This window comes from Dama dama, chromosome 24 (assembly GCF_033118175.1).
Source record: "Dama dama isolate Ldn47 chromosome 24, ASM3311817v1, whole genome shotgun sequence".
Classification (NCBI taxonomy): Eukaryota; Metazoa; Chordata; class Mammalia; order Artiodactyla; family Cervidae; genus Dama; species Dama dama.
This window is the reverse complement of record NC_083704.1, coordinates 48,723,008-48,743,810: the sequence shown is the minus strand read 5'-3', so window position 1 is coordinate 48,743,810 and position 20,803 is coordinate 48,723,008. Positions and strand designations below refer to the sequence as shown.

Here is a 20,803-nt window from a genome sequence, read left to right as displayed (position 1 = left end):
TCTAGCTTCACTGGATTACTACTAAATAAATTGGTTAGCTCTATCAAATGTTCGATCATCTCTGCTTTTCCTCGAAAACAAAAAGTACATCTTTCATTTTACATAAAACCTGGAACCAAAGCAGAGGCCATCTCACAAAAGACTAAAGCTATGGATATCTCTACTACTTTTATCATTAAACTGCTTTAAATCACAACAGAAGCCAAAAATACTTACATTACCTCCAAAGAAACTGCTTACTCTATATAAGTATAGTATGCAGTCTACCATTAACTCTTTAACAGCTTACATGGACTACAGTATAGTAAATGACATTTTTGTATATTCTAAGTAAAAGAATGATAAATGCCTTGAAACACTCCCCCTGAAGCTGTTTACACTGAGGTGAGCAGTTTCAAAATAAGTTTTCATTATCTGAAATCAAAGCAAAACCATTCTTTTTCTGTCTACCTTAAAGAAAATGAAAACTACTGAAAAGTTACCTGACTGTGACTCAAGATTCTCATTAGCACCAAGCAATGGAAGGTCTTCTTCTGTGATTGAGTTGTGATAGCCCACAAGGTTTTTAAAGTTTTGCATGAAGTCTTCAGCAGTTGCAACCACTATTCCATTATCAGTATAACTAGAAATCATCTTGATACTCTTTTCTAATTTTGGGAGAAAAAATGTTGAATATAAAAAACACTTGAAAATACAAAATTATGATGCCTGCCCGCAGCCCTCAAAAAACCCTTTCCTCCACATTTTCAGAAACACCCCCACACAGTGCCACAAAATCCTTTCGCCCACATTCCTGTATTCACAGTAGGAAAGAGCATTTGCTTTACCTGTTAAAAAGACTATGTGCCGGTGCTGTACGTTCTGAGCCTGAAGTCTGATAAGGCAATCCAATTCTGGAGCATTTCGAGTTTGTGAATCACAATTGTGGTATGACAAAATTTCAACCAGATGTTTCTTCTGATAGACATTCAGTAGCGTCAACAGACTTAGAGCTTTAGCATTCAATCTGTGAAATTAAGTAGTTCAGTATCTGGATCTGCTAAAATTTAGTATGGATGTTTTCGCTTGAAATTAACAGCATAATTTCTCAATAGAGGCAACTGATCACAACCACACTGCGTAGCTCACTGCCTGATGTATGGGTGCTTCTGAGTAGAGGAAGAGGAGAAACTCTGCAACCCCATGGTTAAGGGCCTTCTCTGGGTCCAAAGCCTGAGGACCAGTTACTCAGTTCAGACAAAAATCTCAACTTACTAAATAAATTACACTTCTCTTCAGCTTCACTAATATAGAAATGCAATCGAAGGCATAAAAGGACAGAAAGTATATAAATCTTCCCTTCAAAAAGAACATGGCTCTAAGCTCTCTACCCCCAGACACAAGGCAACCTGTGGTAGAAACTATTTGGCTGTTGTCAGGAAGATGAGGGCACTAACTTGAACAGGTTATACCTTTGGTCCTCAGTGTTGCTATCTGTTACAAAAGACTTGCCCAATGCCTACTTCACATGATTTGATGTTTTTAAAAAATCAAATATAATGAAAATCAATTTAAAATTATTTAGGCCTGAATTTCCCTAATTGTGTGCCACGGAATTGCAATAGGTACAAGAAGAAAAAAGTTTTGTGGCCTATGTTTTGGAAATGCTGACTGACAGAATGTAACATAGTATCCTTAACTACAGTTTCTCAGATCCTTAATTCTGTAAATAAGTACATTATATGGACTCTAGCAGTCATCTGACTACAACAATCATTTGCAGAGCCTCTCAAGGGACTAGTTCACTATTCAAGAATCACTTTCAGAAGTGACTTTCTGGGCATGTTAGAAATCACTTATTTACACAAATTAATGAACTAATCATAGAACCCCTTATCAGGTCAAAATTAATCCTTGTCTCATGTAGTGTTATTAGATTACTGATATAGGACCTGATCTAGTTGGCATATATACAGTTCCATTAAAAAAGAAGAATGCTGATTATCTCATTTTATAATTCTAAACCCAAATGGCAAAGGTCATATACCTAACTAGAACTTTGGCAAACCTCTACATAAACAAGAATACCATTTTGGCTGGCAAAAGATACCTATGAAAACTGAGCAGCATCTATCATCTGTAAACATACAGAGAACAAAATCCTGTGAACAAAACGTTAAAATCAATAACCAATACAGTTATTTTTCAAACCTTACCTGCCAAGTTCCTTTAGTTTTTTCTGAAATTTACAGTGGACTTTCCATTGCCATTTTCCTTCTGGAGTACTAAGTTCTTCGAGGAATGTCAAAAAATTTTTAAGGTTCTCTGTTAGAGACAATGAAGTTTGTTTTAAATTCAGTAAATAAGTCACTCCACAACTGAATTATGGAAGACATGTCTGCTGATACTATGTAGGAATACCACAACTGAATTATGGAAGACTTGTCTGCTGATACTATGTAGGAATTTGTTTTAAATTCAGAAAATAAGTCACTCCACAACTGAATTATGGAAGACATGTCTGCTGATACTATGTAGGAATACCACAACTGAATTATGGAAGACTTGTCTGCTGATACTATGTAGGAATTTGTTTTAAATTCAGAAAATAAGTCACTCCACAACTGAATTATGGAAGACATGTCTGCTGATACTATGTAGGAATACCACAACTGAATTATGGAAGACATGTCTGCTGATACTATGTAGGAATACCACAACTGAATTATGGAAGACATGTCTGCTGATACTATGTAGGAATACCTACTTTCCTATGTAGTATTTTCTCTTTTTTCCCCCCTCTAAGGGAGATAGATCTAGCTCTGTCTCTAATAACATCTACACACAAAAAACAAGTTAACAAAAACCAAAAGTAATCTAAGTAAAGTAGGTGCAGAGAGCCCTGCTTTATGCCAGATTTAGTGGAAGTTAATTCATACAGTAAAAGAACGGCAAACAAATCTGTAGTAATAAACATTCCAAAAAATGATGGTAATTACCTGTGACTGGCAAAACGAACAATACATGAGAAAAGTAGTTACATGCTTAAGAGAATGTTATCTTACCAATTGTGATTACTTCTGGATTTAGAATGGATTCATCAGAAACAATAAAACCTCCAGATACAAATAATTCATTGTATGTATGATTTTTAACATCATCCAGACTATCAACACCAGCAAAACTAACACAAGGGAGCTTCTTTAACATCACCAAACAAGGTACCTATTTAAATACGAAAATAAAAATAGAAATAAGGACAGACTAAAGTGTGAAATGTACAAGAAACGTACTGTGGCTCACCTGTACTAGGTTAGTTAGTGTGTTGCCTCTGAAAAGTCAAATGCAAAAATATTTACATTTTTTCCAAATATACAAACTGACATGTACGGGGCATCTATGTTGACAGAACACTCTAAGGAAGAGGCACTTATAACAGACCTAGAAATTCATCATTCAGAATGATGAATGCTAACTTGTCCTGCTCTGTGAGTACTGAGAATTCAAATGAGGCAAGAGCCTGGAACAGTCACGAAAGACTTCAGAGAGCAGTGGTTCCTGACACAAGCTCCTAAGATTCGATGGGGCACCCCCAAACCCAAAGGACAGGGACTGGTTTGGCAAAGGGGGGGGTATATGTGAATGAAGGTGGTAACAACAGAGTCAGCAGACCCAGTGGCATTCAATGAGCCAACGTTCTTACTCTTGACTAAGCGATGGGAAGATGATGTGATATGCCACAATTTAAAATTTTGCAGAGGTACAAACAGGAATCCCACAAGTCAATTCACAGAGCACAGTGCAGGTCCTAGATGTCCTAACTGCGAAGTTTTATCTCCTTTAAAACTTAACAATACTTTAAAAACAAACAGCTTCAGTCTCAGAGATAGTAGAGATTTTTTACAACCAAAGTAAGGAATTCAGTGTAATAGTCTACCTTGTGAATGAAACCTGCAATGTCTTCATTTTGAATAATAATCAATAGTTTATCTAATTTTGATCTTCGTTCCAAAAACTGTTCTGGGTGACACTCTGTATTGCCTAATTTGATAAGATACTCCTGTTGAAAAGAAAAAACAAACTAAATCAACATTTGAAAGTCTTCTTGCAAACATCCATTTAATGCCAGAAATGCAAGATAAACTGGTTATATTTAACTACTACTAGACTATGATTAGTGATGACCTTTACACCAGGGCCCCCAGAGATCAAGGCCACTCCTAGAGAAGACTGTGAAGCTCAGAGCTTTCACGGTCAAAGTCTCAGCATTACAAACCCTATGCAGTCAAGGCCAAGTAAAGCCAGCTGGGGTAAGAGAACGGAAAGAATGGATTAGCCCAGGCTTTTAACTTGGTACTTATTCTGGGCAACCACTCCCTCACTTCCATCCCTTTCCTTTAAAGCAAGCCCCTGATTATCTGCAGCAGTTGCCAGGATATTCCTCAAAGTCACAAAGCACTTTTCCAACTGCTGAAGCCCATTTAATTCACAACCACCCCAAGATCATTCATACAGAGCTTCAATATGTACAGTGGTACTTACATATTAATTAGCCCTGCCTGTCAAGTCTACACCTTCAAACAAAACAAGCCTCTCCCAATAATGCCTCCTACCATGCTGGTAACACAGGACCACCACAGTTACTACCTTTCAAAGGGCATAAGATAGCCAGTCCTGGCACCGTTCTCTCTGCTTGCTGGGGGAATCCTGAACCCTGAAGCAAAAGGCAGGATTCTGAAGGTCACATTCCTCATTTCAGACTCAGGAGATTAATTCTCTCATGGTTGACAAAGATAACCATAAATCTAAACCAAGCTTGCCCCCACCAGTTTTTAAGAGCTGTCTAGAAGTGTCACACCCAAAGAGGATGTTTCTGTGTAGCCCAGAAGCATCTTCTATGTTGTTTCATCTTACTCTAGCCTCTAAAGCCTCTGGAGAGAGCCCAGAGCAGCTTACCATCAAGTTATGAAAAAGGAAATTAGTGTCTAATAGAGCTGCTTATAATTTTTGGTTTACATTAAGAAGCTTTAGATGCAAGTTTGTTTTATATAAGAGTGTAACTCATAAAGCAACAAATCATTTTGATTCCAGAAATATTTAGGAAGTTTAAAATTTTATTCATGAAGTCCTATACGTTAACATTTTGCAAAATTTCCAAGGGTATTAATTAAGAGTTAAATTCTGATCTAATTTCATTTTTAAAATACACATCCTTTTTCTCTTCTACATAAAATAAATAACAGAAATATGATTTACTCTAAGCCATAATGGATTAAAACCACCATTCCTAAGTAAACAAATTTACTCTAAGTGTCTTACAATCTTTAAAATACAGTGGGAGATGGAGTTACGCTGAGCACAGTGGGAACTGTGCCCAACCCACTCTCATTGAGCTCCACGCCAATGTGCACTGATGCCCCCAAAGAGGTGGTAACATGTTGCTGGGGGTGAAAAAATGTGGAGAAGCTCAATGCTTAATCATACAGGGCAAAAATGCAACCAAGAAATTCCTGATAAATCTGGTTTCATCTTCCCAAGAACTACAGGAAATGACTAAAGGCAACATGCTGAGCACTTGGCTGCCTCCACTTCCATGCTCTTCACCTTCCCCTGAGCACATTAAGTCAAGTATGCCAACAGCAGAGATCCTCAAACTGACCAAGGCTCAGGGCAATCAAAGCATGGAGTTTCTGATGCACTCTGGGCTGTTAAGTAACTTACAGTCCCTTCTGCTTCCTCTAACTAAAAAAGCAGAAGCTCATCATGGTAAGTAAATTGAAAATGAGAGCAGGTATATTTAAAAAACTAAGGCACTCCCTTACTAAGGAAAACTAGGGCTTACTTCCCTTGTGGCTCAGCTGGGAAACCTGAGTTTGATCCCTGGGTTGGGAAGATCCCCTGGAGAACGGAAGGACTACCCAATCCAGTGTTCTGGCCTGGAGAATTCCATGGACTATACAGTCCACGGGGTCGCAAAGAGTCGGACATGACTGAGCAACTTTCACAAAAACAGTGACACAAACAAGGCATTCCCTTAAGGAATTAAAATGCTATACAGTTTAGTGAATACTAATTGGCTAACTACTATCACTATTTAATTACTAGTTAACCACTAATACAACTGTCCCATGTGTTATAAATTATATCTGTCTCTATGTGTGTGTGTGTTTTTTTTTAAATCAACTGCCTGAAATGCTAGTCCACTCCATAGCTTGAGTACAAAAATTATACCCTGCAATAAAGAATCTTTCATGATTGGGTAAGTTTTTCAGAATCATGTTTTTTTATCAATAAGGGCTATAGGGAACCCTGGCATGCCCAGGACATCAATAAACACCAAAAGATACCATCATTAGGTCATCCCGGACGGTTTTGTTTTTCTATCTGACTGATAAAACCCCATGAGGTACACAGTGACAATTTCATTTCTCTGCATCTCTCCCTCTGCTTTGTTAAAAAACCCAAGAAACAGTTAAAATCTTTGAATCAATAATGTAAAGGTATGGCAATACATATGCAATTGGTCTTTAAAGTGAGACTATGCAAAATAAGATTCAAAATTCTAAGATGTTTAGATCACAGGTTCTGAATTTAGTTGAACTTACTAGTCTTTTACTCCACTCTGCATTAAATTATAAAAAATAATATGGTCAGCATTTAAAAAACAAAAAATCCATTTTATAGAGATCAGACTCAACAACACAAGTTTAAACAGCATTACAATTACCTTCTCATTTAGTTACCTTTATTTCTTTACAGAGCACACTCTCTTCTTCTTCATGAATATAAAATTTCACAGTATTTTTCTGGACATCTTTCATGATTTTAACCAAACTGTTAAAAACTTCAGGCTCTAACTGGCTTATAAAATTTGAAAGAGCTGGCTGGGCAGAAATGTTTACATCACTGGGCGACTTTGCAGTTTCTTTTTCTCCTGGTTCCCGGGCAGCATCACCAGGTACAGTATGATCGGAAGTCGCCACCGGCTCCGCGACTTGATGCGGCTGGTTCACCTCTACTTCAGTTAAACCCAGAGCTGAGGAGGAATGCTGCTCATGAGAGCTGGTGTCTTTCAAAGCATCACTACCAAGTAGTTCAAGACTGTGTTTACTGCTGAAGTCGCTTGAGGAAGCTGGCACGACATGCCTTCCCAGAGGACTCAGTGCTATCTTAGGACAAGAATCATCAACACCGACTGGTGGCAGATTCCCACTCCTGGCTGACGCTTTGATAATAATAGTATTTAGTTTCTCATGCAAGCCATCTACAAACTCCTGTACACCAGCTTTGGAAGTCTTAGAATATATGAACTCAGAAAGCCGTTTCATCTTCTCTTGCGTTGAAAAGAGAGGTGTGGAAATTCTGCTGACATATGAAACATTCTTTTGCTTCAGAATCTCTTCTATCTTCCTGGAAAAGAGGTTATACTCCCCTAGCACTGTCCTCTCTGTGGCCTCGCTCACTGCAGGCGGCTCTGGCGCCGGCACGCACTGCTCCTCCGTCGCCACCTGACCTGTCACCGCGTCCTCCTCAGTGGGGCCCTGCACTGTGTCTGTAAATGGAGAGGATGGAAACTGGTGATCAGAACTCCTCGGTCTACTTATTACCCGGGGGTCGTTAGGGAAGGCCTCCTGTGGTGGCAGACACACCAGCTGTTCTTCTGGTGATTTCATACCTATACAGGAAGAGTCTACTATTACAAAAGCAATCCAGTATTAATGACATCTGAAAATACAAACTCATAAATAAGCGGGGGGAAAGGCCAGGTCAACTATATATTTAGAACAAACTGTGTATTGGAAAGTAGAGTAAAAATCTCAAATAATGGTATGACCCTATCCCCTATGCACCCTTCTTATTTTATGGCTGCTTTTTGTATTTCAGTAGCTCAAGTAACAAGTCTGAATGTTACTTTCTTTGATTACTTTTGAAGTACTCAACCAAGTGCCAATTTAACATCACTACAGTTAAGTCACTTGCTTGCTTCTGCTTCCCTACCTTTTGGTACACCTGACTCTAACGGACATGTTTTAATCAGAATAGTTAGTTGCAACAGCTTGTTCAACCCCTATAATCTTTGAGAAGTAATGCCCACTACTGTGGTTCAGTTCAGTTGCTCAGTCGTGTCCGACCCTTTGCGACCTCATGAATCGCAGCACGCCACTACTGTGGTAACACCTTCTTAATGTGAAAACTTTGAGTGTAAGGCAACTGAAAGAACATCAGGCTGAAATGCTGTGGGAATAAGTTGCATTCAGGATCTAAGATAACTAATTTTATCTGTTTTCATATTTGCTCTCACATATGGGGTTGTTTACCTATGGGGTTGCATAGTGGATTTGCTACAATGTTAGGGACTTATCAGGGAAAGAAAGGCTCAATAATACAGGAAGAGAACATATTTCATAGCTGCATTAATAGTAATGCTTTTTGAAAGCACTTTAGTATTTGTATTTTGCTTGGAAATAATTCCAAGAGAAATCAAAATAGCTATTACCCTATTTGAGATGATGAGATCATTAAGCTAGCTAATGCTAATAGAATTATAACTTTTGATTCTTGACAACTAGCTCAATCTGTAAGAACATAAATCCTAAATTTTTCCCCTCACAAATCCTAAATTCAACCACAGTATGTTTTTGAAACTGCATTTCAAAACAGGTACCCTAAATCTCTCTGTAAAAAACAAGGGGAAAATATGTTTAACAGCAATTTATAGTAGTACTTTATTTCAGTAAAGACAAAGTTTTGTTATTTTTGTCTTCAAGTTCCTATTACATAAGTTTATCAAAAAACTACTAATTTTTCTTAAATATTAGCCAATATTCCCTAACAGATTGCTACTACAGTATATAAAATGTTACCTCTAGATCAGAAAGTCCACACATAGTTTCAGTTTTCAAAACTGCAGTACTTTTAAGATATATATAGTGGAATCCCTATTAAAGTTTATACCCAGGTATAGCAGTGTAACTTCTCTATATAAAACTCAGTTTTGATTTCCCCCACATTCACACTTTTGTAAATGTTTAAACATCTCAGCAGCATTTAGTTTATGACCTTTCTCTACCAACCCCAGTGGTTACCATGAACCACTGCACCCATTAAATACTGCAAAGGCATCTGTCAGCAGGATATGAAGACCATACAGGAGGTCTATAGGTAAAAGGGAAGGGGAACAAAATATCTAGTATACCAGTTAAGAATTACCACTGTATGAAACTGATAAACCAGAAAAATATCCAAGTTCCATAAACTAATTTAGGAATTTTGAACACATTTCTTACATCTGCAGTATGGCGTTTAGTAGACATATGAAATGTCAGGATGGATACATAAGAAATCTGTTTAACGAGGAACCCCTTGGTGTTCCAGTGGTTAGGACTTGGCCCTTTTACTGCCAGATCAGATACCTCCCTAGTTGGGGAAGTCAAGATCCCACAAGCTGTGCAGTGCAGCAAACAATAAATAAGTCTGTAACTAACGCTGATTGACTGGATGAAACTACATGTGTGGTCTAGGGTTGGAAGACATTTTTTGAAGTATTTTCGTACTTCTTAACATCATGTACCATGTCAAATATCTGAACTACTATTGAAATAAAAATTTTTAATTGCATCCCATAAAACAAACAGTTAGGGAGGACATTTAAAAACTTCTGAAGGGAAAATAAAAGGCTTCTGAATGGTTTATTATTAAAAATACTTGAAATACATTCTCCCAGAGTTTTCTGCTATTCAAGAAGCTTATTCCTGAAGGGCTATGGATAAAGGAAATGTTTTTAAACAGTTTATTAAAAAACTAAACCAAATCCTTTTTGAAAATGCAAATGATCACCATCTATTTTGTACAGATTCCCTCATATTTTTATTAAGATCAAAAACCTCATTATTTTAAAAGTGTCTTCATAAATGATTTAAAAGAAATACACATCAGTGTCATAACAGTACGTTTTCTACTATCACTCAAGCATTGCGGCACTTTGGCTTTTAAGTGCAAGGAGAGTAGTGAGTTCGCTAAAGGTAACATCATTGGGATTTTTATACTTTTAACAACAGAATATGAAGATGGTATGCCAAATAAAGACTGCTGATGCTGATGGATCATTCTGAGACATAAACAAGATACCTGACTTCTCCCAATAAGAAAGAATTACTGATAGAAGCAAAGCATAGATGAGTCCCAGACATAAAGTTATGTAAAAGGGCCAAAACCAAAAGAGTGTAGGTTCCATCTACCTTAAATTCAAAAGCAGGTCAAACTAATCTATGCTGAAAGAAGAAACAAAATGGTTATTGTTTGGGGCAGGGAGAATACTGACGGGGAGGATGCAGAAGAAAGCCTTCTGGGGTACTGAAAATGTTCAACATATTGCTTTGGGTGGCGGTCACCTAAGTGTTTACATATGTAAAAATTCATCACGTTGTAAAGATTTATGCACTTTCCTGTATGTCATATATCTGTTCTTCCTACTTTCTGTCCCCCACACCCCCAATCGTCTTTTCACAGGAGGAGACAAAGATCTTGAAGAAAACTATTAACTCAGTCTTTTTCTTTTTTACCCCCAAAGACAGGAATAACCACAAAGATCTACTTAAATTAGTCACGTAGCTCTTCTTCCAAACAGAAAAAACAATACAAGGTTTCTGAAAGAGTACGATAAAATCAAACAGAAACAAAAAAAAAATCCAGACCAAATTCCAAGCAAGAAGAGTCTGCCTGTGGCCAGCTGCCAAGGTAATGAACTGAGTTCAGACAAAAGAGACTGTCTTCCAGGCACCTACTATACAACAAGCTAATCAGTAATATCTGTACATGCTTCTCTTACTATCTGTAGAAATTGGTTTTACAAATAGAAGAATTCAGTCAAAGAAATATAAGACTAGGAATAATGTACCTAAAAGATACATGGCCTCACCTCCTCATATTTTTTTAATTTAAGAGAAACTTGAAGACTGCTTCTGTAGAAGTGGATTAAGAAAAATATTCTGGTCTTTCCAAATTCTTATATCAGACAGAACCTACTGTAGGTGAAAAAAATTTAATCTGTGAATATTCAGTGACTCCCTTGAATACATTCTTTATATAAGAATATTTTATATAAATGAATATTTTAAATACAATAGTGTCCAAATTTTCAGTAATTAACAGATTTAAACTGACGCCCTCCTGACAGATGACCAGAAATGTAGTAGCAATTCTGAAGAAGGGCACATCGAGGAAAAGCAAAGAGAGCCTTCTTACCTGCTGTTTGTTTCTCACCATGTTTTCCCAGCTGGTCTTCTGGGCTTCTGGCATTCCCTCCTGAGGGAAAGCATCCATTAGATTTGTACACTCTCTTCAGATACTGGTGACAACCTTTTAAAGCACCTTTCCAATAACCCCAAATGCTAACAAATCCAAGTATTCCTTCGTGCACCTAAAATAATCCTGAAGGGTCATTAAGAAATGGGAAGTTGCTTTCTTTCCCCTTCAGGTGATGATGGATTATCAACACCTAGATTCAAATGACTCTGAAACCAACTATGAAAGTGTCTAAGTGAGGAACCTTAGGATAAGCACCTTGTACAGACTACTTCCTTATTCGGTTTGTCCAACTCAAACCAATTTCTCCAGCTGCTGCTCTACTATCACTTCTGGGCCTTGTGCCCTCTCTAATAAGGTACCAAGTAGATAAAGGTGCCGAAGCCCACAGAAACTCATCAAGTTTTTAGAAATTCTTCAGAGTCCTTAGAGGTCTCAGTAGCTTTTAGGTCATAAAACCAGTCTGCTTTCGAGCAAAAATTGGTTTTTGTTTTTTTTAAAGGTTAAATAAAGATCAAGGAATGGAATACATGTGCCCTGGACATATTTCCCGAAATGCTTAGCTAACAAAGATGAATAAGAACCTGGAATATTAACAGTATCTGTATGTGTGTGTGTTTATGTGTTTGCACAGAGAAATTAGAACACTGCAAAATGATCTTTCAACATCTGCTAAACTAGTGATAAAGAACCCGCCTGCCAATGCAGGAGACCTAAGAGACATGGGTTCAATCCCTGGGTTGGGAAGATCCCCTACAGGAGGGCGTGGCAACCCACTTCAGTATTCTTGCCTGGAGAATCCCATAGGATAGAGGACCCTGCTGGGCTACAATCCATAGGGTCTCAAAGAGTCGGACATAAATGAAGCAACTTAGCATGCTCACAAACTATTTTTGCCCCGCTATAAGCTTTATAAGGTTCTATAAGCTTTGTAGGGATATTTACATTTAATCATTTCAGGCCATTCTCTACAATGATCCAATTTCTTGAAAATAACCCAATATCAAGTAAGAACTCTTTATTCATTTCTTTCCAAAAGATGAACCTTAACATCAACACTTCTTAGATGATAGTTTGTGAAGTTTAATAATTTGTGAAGACAGCATTTAATTGGCTGCCCAAAGACTCTCATTCATCTCTGTAGCTACCTCACCTTATTAAAAACCCAATTCCTGCCAACAATTTTCATTTGCAAGTTGCATGTTCAAATGGAAAGAAGTATATTTTAAATCTTTCTCTTTTCAATAGATTCTTTTGCAGATACTGACCAAGAACACAGCAACACTCAATGATGAATATCATAATGCTCAAAATAAGGCACTGAAGATATCAGAGCCAAATAAGCCCCAAGAATTTCCAAGATGAAACCCTTCAGGAAACTACTCCCTAAGTAAAACCAAGCAAACCTAAGCCCCAGTGTACTTGTTCTTACCTGTAATTGGAATCAGTTTCCAATGTATTTCAGTCTCTTCAACATTATTTGACTTAGATTGTCTATGGAATCCATGTTCAATGTGAATAGTAGGACACAAACTGCAATCTTCAAAATTATTCATACTAATTAAATTTGGATCCTAAAAATTAAGAGTACAGATTCAATACCTTTCTTTTCAACTAATTTTAAAGTCAAGAATTAACACCTTTTTTCACAGCAAATGCTCAAACCTCAATCTAAACATTACAAATGAGTAAAATCAACACGATAAAGGTATTATACTCTAATCTCAAACACAAGCGAGCGACCAGCACTTTCAAGCAGCTCCTGACAAAACAAGTTGTCTGGCTGTGACTTTTATCACAATGGTAAATCTTAGACTATATGGGCAGTAGCAAGAAAAACACTTGCATTCATGTCTTTGTAACAAGGAATAACTTATAAATACTATCCGGCACAGACACTATTACTGAAATGTGTATCATTTCTTTGTGAAAAAGAAAAACGAGCACACCCACCATCTCCCTTTCACACAAATATTCACAAAAGCAAACAAAGATAATCCAATCATAGAGGCTTACTTCTTTCAAGTGGAATTTATGGTCAGTGCCTACTTCACTCGCAGAAACACCAACAGGATACTTTAAAGATGATGGATCAATGTCTAGCAATGGGCTCTGAGTATCCTTAAAACGTGCATTTTCGATTTTTGCACCAGTAGACTGCTCATATTCTTTCTTATCCAGGGTAGAGCTCAACTCATACTCATGCTTTTGCCTCATCTCTTCATAGGCATCATCAGAGCTCAATCCTAAGGCCTTGTTGACTGTATCTGTCAGGGATGCATCAGAATGACGTGCATTTGCTAGTGTTTCTGACAGCCAATTAAACAGCCTATGGATGTCAGCAACGCCCGAGTTAGAAGTATCCTGCTGCTGCCGTCTCAAGTCAGCTTCATGCCCAAGTGAGCCAACAAGCTGTGAGGACTCTGAAGGAAAGAAGAAAGAGCCATCTCTTACAATTTGGAAGCCAAGCATAAAAATTTTTTAAAAATAAATATATATAGATACATACACCTAAAATTTAATTATAATTTGACATTTATAGGCAAGAACTCAATCAAATCACCTGCTATGAGTTTACAAGTATATCCACCCCTTACTTTCCAAACACGACTGATTCTAAAATTTTGCACACAGGTCAAAATTCCCATTTAATGAGGTTTATCTTCATCATATATTGAAAATTCTATTAAGAAATGAGCTTAGCTATCATGTTGGTAATGTGGATAATACATATAAATAACTGTACTGTAGTTACCTTAAACTCTACCACCAAAATCCTAAAAATCAACGAGATACTTGACAACAGAAAAATACCTATCCTTACTGTTTTGCAAAGTGTTCAAGCAGGGTATGCAGAGTACACTTAAATCTTCTAAAGAAATAATCAAAACCCATGACTTTGATTTTGATCTCTCCTGTAACATTTTGTACTAACCTTGTAACCTAAACTTTATCTTAAATGACTAGATTACTTAATTCATAACAAAGCTGAGGTATTAAGAGATGCAAAATAAAAAAAAAAAAGATGCAAAATCATCCCAAAGAAATCTACACCAATCTTACAATAAAAACAAAAACTATTAGGAGAGAAAACGTATCAGACATGGCTTCAAGCAAGTATAAATCTGGGTTATATGCACCACCAATATATTTAAAAACTTGTAAAGAGAGTAGACATTCAGAAACTCACGTGCTTTAATACTTAAAGAGAGTAAAGCTGGGGTAGATGTTGCATTTTAGGTAGTGCATAATATACCACAGTCCCCCAAAATGAGAAACAGGGTACATACTGTACCTGATTATATGAAATTACAGAGAAGGTAAAATAATCTAAAGAGACAGAAAGCAGACCAGCAATGGAGTGCAAAGAGACAAATACAAAGAGAGACAAGGCAACGTTTGGAGGTAATGAGAATATCCTATATGTTGGAGTGGGAATAACAAGCTATAAAAAACTGATCAAAGTGGGCACTTAAATGAGTACACTGTATGTAAATCATACTTTAAAAAGTTGATATTAGAGGGGGTAGGGGAAATAGAAGTAGAGGACTTCCCTGGTGGCACAGTGGATAAGAATCCACCCGCCAAAGCAGGGGACACGTGTTTGATCCCTGGTCTGGTAAGATCCCACACGCCATGGAGAAACTAAGCCCATATGCCCCAACTACAGAGCCTGCCTGCTGCAACTACTGAAGCCCATGTGCCTGGGCCTGAGCTCTACAACAAGAGAAACCACCACAATGAGAAGACCCACACTGCAACTAGAGAGTAGCCCCTGCTTTCCGCAACTAGAGAAAGCCTGCACACTGCAATGAAAGACGTAGCACATCCAAAAATAAACAAAAATAAATAAATAAAATTTAAAAAAAAAAAAAAAGTAAGCTCACCACCAAATCAAGACCAGCATATTTTAAAAGTTAGAATCCTACTTTTAAATCTTTACTTTCAGAATCAGAAATAAAGTATGCAAAATGACTATAAGTGAACAAAAGTGAGGAAGGCCTAGCCATGCCCGTCTGATGTCACTAGTTCTGCTTTAACCATTCTATCCATCTCCCCAGCCCCCCTTCCCTCTTTCTCCGTTGGTCCACTATAATTAGCATGGCTTTCCCACCATTTTAATTTTTGATAAAGCCTGATTTCCGCCCAAGTATTTTTTCACATCCACAAATTAGCCACTTATCTGCTAAAATGATGCCAAATTTTAACTATCTTGCCCATTATGTGTTCAGTGCTAGGAAATAGGAATGATGCTTAACAGTCAGTCGAAAGTGACTTCAAACATGGATCAGTGAACTACGTAACTTTAGATAAAATTATTTAACTTCTAAGATGGTTTTCTTTACCTATAAAATAAGGATAATAATGTCTACCAATCAAGAACTAAATGAGTCTATACACATAAAGCAGCTAGCAAACAGTAAGCACTTTACTCTCAAGATAGAAGTCAACAGTAATGATAGTATGGATCAGTAAACACCATCAGGTTCAGAACAGAGCAGAAAACCAGCAGAAGGGAAAGGAGATGAAAAGTATCAAGGAACAGAACAGCCAGAAAGCTAAGGAGGGATCGCAACTGCAAAGACACAAGGCTTCAAAGAAATGAAAGATGCTTTGTGAGAAAAGAAAAAAGTACCAGGCTGACCATTAAGTATTCTGAGAAGAGTGTCTGTTGGGGAGAGTGGGAAACAGGGCTACTCAGGCTGGACAAGGCCAGGCTATAACAAAGCCTTGAAAGGCAAATACAGAAGCTGAGACGGTTCGCAAATTAGTAAAACAATACTGAGATGAACATGATACTGAAATTAGCGTTAGAAGCAAGGAAGGCCACCCAGAACAGGGTCAAGGATGAAACACTGGAAAGAGAGAAAACAGATCAAGTGAAGAAAAAACCATGAAAGTTCTGAAAAGAACAGCACTGTCAAAAAGAACTTTCTGCAGTGATGAAATGTCCTCCACCTGTGCTGTTCAGAACAGCAGTGTCGGTGGTGAAATGTAGCTGGTATATAATACAGGAAATGAATTTCTATTTCAATCAATTTAAATTTAAATCATTTAATCTTAAACTGAATAGCGGAGGAAGAGAGAAAGTAAAGGAGCACAGAGGAGTGAAAAGCGACTGAGGTTACAGACTGATTAGAGAACAATATAATACGGGCACTAACCCAGTCAGTTCCAAGACATGCTGAATTAGAAAACATATGAGTGAAGCTGCTTACTAAGAAACAGGAGGAGGACAGTCAGATCTACTGTAATTAACAAAAATAGCAGCAGTACAAAATGTACTGAATGCACAGGAACACATTTCATGCTGATAGACTAGCAGTGTTAAAAATCTAGATGAAAAGATCCTTTAAGTTACTAGCAATACTGAAACATTTAAGAGAAGAATTTGCCTTTTTCTGTCACCTAAAAACAACAAAAAATAGAAAAAATAAAAACCCAAACAAATTACTGGACTCCTAGGATGGGAAAAAGAGTGTGCATCTAAGAAATTTTAAAGCTCAGAAGGCTCTTTTCATTAATGAACATTCTAAAAGAACTCAATATTCAATTTTGTACTTTTCCAATTATAAAAGTAAAGAAATAATTAAAGGGAAGCAGCTCCAATTAGGAAGGTGATAGCTGAACATACTTTATTTTCTTATTTTAGCCTCAAGTGACACAATTCAGAAATCTGATATACAAAGACAAGAACTGGCAAATATTTTCTGTAAAGGATCAGAGAGTAAATATTTTAGGCTTTGTGGACCATACAATCTGTCTCAACTGTGCCATTATGGTGTAAAAGAAGCTAAATACACATAAACAAATAGGTATGGCTGTATTCCTATAAAATCTCCTTTTAGAAAAACAGGGACTGGCTGGATTGGCTCTTAAGCTATAATTTGCAAACCCTTGTTATGAGGAGAAAAGATAGAAACTACTTAACTATGTTTTTGGTTGTTACTTTTACACTATATAAAAGCAATTCTGATATTTTACCTTCATACAGTTGGCAATTTTCAGATAAATTACTGGTTTTGGCGAGCTTTCTCGTATTTTCAGGTAGATCCTCAAGCTTCCTCTTCAAGACAGTTTTGCTTCTCGTATCTTCTGTGTCTGAATCCCCACCCACATTTTTTTTCTTACACTGAATTAAATTAATCAATTCTTTGACTCTGTCCTTATCATAATCCAAAGAGTGAGATGACTTCTGCTTTCCAGATAAAACAGTTTCACCCCTTGAGTTATTTCGTTTTCCAAATTTCATTTTTGTACCATTCATTTCTTCTTCTTGGCCTTCATAATCTGAAAGTGGACTAAACTGTTGAAGTTTTCTATTTTCTTCAAATAGCTCTTTTAATTTATAAATAGGTAACTGATACATTTCAGGTCGAAAAATATAGGTATGCAAACAATTATCAATATGGGATTTATTTTTTGGAGCTGAATATAAGAATTTTTTATCATCTAATCGTGAATCATATGGAAACATGATAAACTCTCGTTTACCTGAACCAAAACCTCTCTTAAAAAATTCACTTACATACTTCTCAACAACAGAATGAAAATTTATAGTATTTATATTTTTGAATTCCTTTCGACACTGAATCAAAGCAAATTGTAAAAACTGAGTTATTTTTAACACATCTGACATGCTCTCATGTTTCTCCTGAGGTGCTGCACTGGTTGAGCCTTTTTGTGCTGTAAACAAACAAAAAAAGCAAACCATGTTAGTAATCAAGAAACCAGACAAGTACAGATCTACATACTGTCAAAGCACCCATACATTAGTGGTGGACCAAACCAGTATGCACCGTAATGAAAAATGAAAGTGAAAGTCACTCAGTCATGTCTGACTCTTTGCAACCCCATCGACTATACAGTCCACGGAATTCTCTAGGCCAGAATACTGGAGTGGGGAGCCTTTCCCTTCTCCAGGGGATCTCCCCAACCCAGGGACTCAAACCCAGGCCTCCCGCATTGCGGGTGGGTTCTTTAGCAGCTGAACCACAAGGGAAGCCCAAGTATACTGGAGCAGGTAGCCTATCCCTTCTCCAAGGGATTTTCCTGACCCAGGAATCGGATTGGGGGTCTCCTGCATGGCAGGTGGATTATTTACCAACTGAGCTATCGGGGAAGTTCATATGTATCCTAACATACATATGTTAACAAGAATACACAAATAGCATGCCTCTAAGTCCAGGAGCATAAAATGGGCCAATAAGAAACTAGAACATGAAAATTACGGAGTATTATTTTTAAAGGGAAGAACACCTGCCCTTTGAAGATCCTTGTCATGTCCCTAGGCATCAACTACTGGCAAGCAAAATACACGGAGAAACGGAGAAAAAGCGCAAAATCTGAGGCTCCTAGAAAGACAGTCCTGCAAATGACCATGACGTCACTCCTTCCTGTTTTAACATAACAGACTTAACTTTACATGAACTCTATCCCCATAAGCAGATAGGCAGGCACTGAACTGCTACAATTGAGAATCTCTCTCTTTTTTTGTTTGCCATGCCCCAGGTCTTGAAGGATCTTGGGTCCCCTATCAGGGACTGAATCCGGGTCCTCAGGAGTGAAAACAGAGTCCTGACAAGTGAACTGCCAGGAAATTCCCATGAATCTCACTTTTAATCTAACAGTGAGAACTTTACCTTAACACAGCATTATTAATACACCATTAGAAATGGTGACTAGAAAAATTTCTCTAAAATAGTGTGAAGATTATTAATTTTGAATGGTCCAATATGTAACCTAGTGCATGATACACTTAATGTTACTAAAATTTGAACGCAAAAATGAACTAAGCTTAAAAAAAAATCTTAGAAATCCTGAAAACCTAAGCTATATTACTGTAACAATTTCAATCAATGTTAGTGAAAACACTGATAAAAACCAAAATAATTTTTCATTGTTAGGAAAAAAAAGCCATATAATTTGTGTTTTATATTGTTAATACCTCTTAATATCTCCATTATTTCCCAAAACATGGCGTAAGAAAGTCAAAATGCTGAGTTACCTGAAAATTTGCACTAAAATGCAGTTATCTATATGTAACTAGATTTAGATAGCCAATGAACTTACAAGGAACTATTCCTCTAGGTTCTTGAAACAGAAACAAAGCATGTAAGACTCGAGGCTTAGCAGTTTGATGTTCTAAAAAAAACAACAGAAATTCATTAGCAATATGTATTAACTTTGAAAAAGTTAAAGGAAAATATAAAAAATTAAAGAGATCACCTACCATATGGAGGAACCATTTGATAAGGAGAGAGAAGAAAAAGGTATCCTCGGTCTCCCAAAGGTTTAACAAGAACCTGCATTTTTGGAAGAAGGAAAAAGTTGAATCTGCTTTATTATTCACCAGAAGGCAGAAACATAGCAAGCATTTCCTACTAATTGCAAGGAAAGCAAAAAGTTTTTATCTTTTTAAGGAAAAGTACTGCTACTGAATTAGAGAAAAACCCTACCAATTCTCTGCGAACCGGATTCCAACTAATTAAGAATTCCTTAAGTTTTCACAGTTTTAATGAGAAAATATTACTGAAAGAATTCTAAGTAACTGTTAAATCAATTAGCTGATTTTTCCTTGAAACTAACAGAACCAAACAAAAACTAAAACTTCAAATATTTTCCTCAGCAATTCATAAGCCATGTTAAAAATTGCCAAGGTGGCGTTGGAGATATGAAACAAGTAGGGTCAAATTGCTGCCTTTCAAGAGCTCAGGCTAATTTCAAATACAAAGTGTTGCTATAATCGATTTCTTCACATATTTAATGAACATCTTTCACATGTAAAGTAATCCTGCCTTACCAGAGATAAAGTGAGACAAGCAGCACAAGATCCTTGATCAAAAGAAGTTTTTAACTGGGTGGTGAAAGTAACACAAGAAATATCAATAATTAGATAGACAGGAAAGGTCTTCAGAAGTTTTACAAAGCAACAGAAAGGGAAAACATATTCAGAGTGTATGGGAGGTGGAGTTCAAAGGATGGGTACATTGCCAAGGGCCTAAGATTGTGGGAAAGACATTTCAATAGAGGCAACATCACGAGGAAAGGCAGAGTTACAACACGATGGACAGTTTGCAGGCATCAGAGTACTTACAACTAGCCAAAGGTAAGCAGAGACTAGGAGAAACATTAAGACAAATCTAGAAAGAAAGATCAAGGGCGAGATTGTAAGAAGACAAAAATGCCAAGTTAGCCAGAAATGCCCTGGAGAGTATACCCTTTTGAGCTGAAGTGTTTCCATAAAAAATAGAGAAAACTTGATAGCACTGGAGGAAAGAAAACAACGTAATATGAAGAACTCAGTTCACCAACTACTGCAATAGTTCACAGTATTTTTTGGATTAAAGAAAGGGTATACTCAGTAAAGGAAGAACTGAGTATGGCAGCAGAACGCAAAGGGACTCTGGATTCTGGAAGAAAACTTGTGCTACATAAATTTCCATGACACAACTCCAGTAAACAAAGTCTGTGTAAGAACCAATAATTTAAAGGGCTAAAGTGACTATGCTACCATTTA

General features: G+C 37.1%; 1 protein-coding gene across 4 annotated transcripts in view; it reads right to left on the bottom strand.

Annotated features, from left to right (window-relative positions):
• Positions 1-20,803, bottom strand: part of TASOR (transcription activation suppressor) — a 49,018-nt gene that overhangs the window by 3,397 nt on the left and 24,818 nt on the right. For 2 of the 4 annotated variants that reach the window (XM_061128333.1, XM_061128331.1), the window contains exons 12-23: positions 19,517-19,589; positions 19,357-19,428; positions 17,269-17,970; positions 13,300-13,706; positions 12,716-12,857; positions 11,224-11,283; positions 6,723-7,654; positions 3,917-4,039; positions 3,045-3,204; positions 2,196-2,304; positions 828-1,006; positions 483-647 (exon numbers count right to left, since the gene is read on the bottom strand). In XM_061128333.1, the coding sequence (XP_060984316.1) occupies positions 483-647; positions 828-1,006; positions 2,196-2,304; positions 3,045-3,204; positions 3,917-4,039; positions 6,723-7,654; positions 11,224-11,283; positions 12,716-12,857; positions 13,300-13,706; positions 17,269-17,970; positions 19,357-19,428; positions 19,517-19,589 (3,124 nt within the window). The remainder of the gene's footprint in view (positions 1-482; positions 648-827; positions 1,007-2,195; positions 2,305-3,044; positions 3,205-3,916; positions 4,040-6,722; positions 7,655-11,223; positions 11,284-12,715; positions 12,858-13,299; positions 13,707-17,268; positions 17,971-19,356; positions 19,429-19,516; positions 19,590-20,803) is intronic. The other 2 variants (XM_061128334.1, XM_061128332.1) reach the window with 1 other exon arrangement.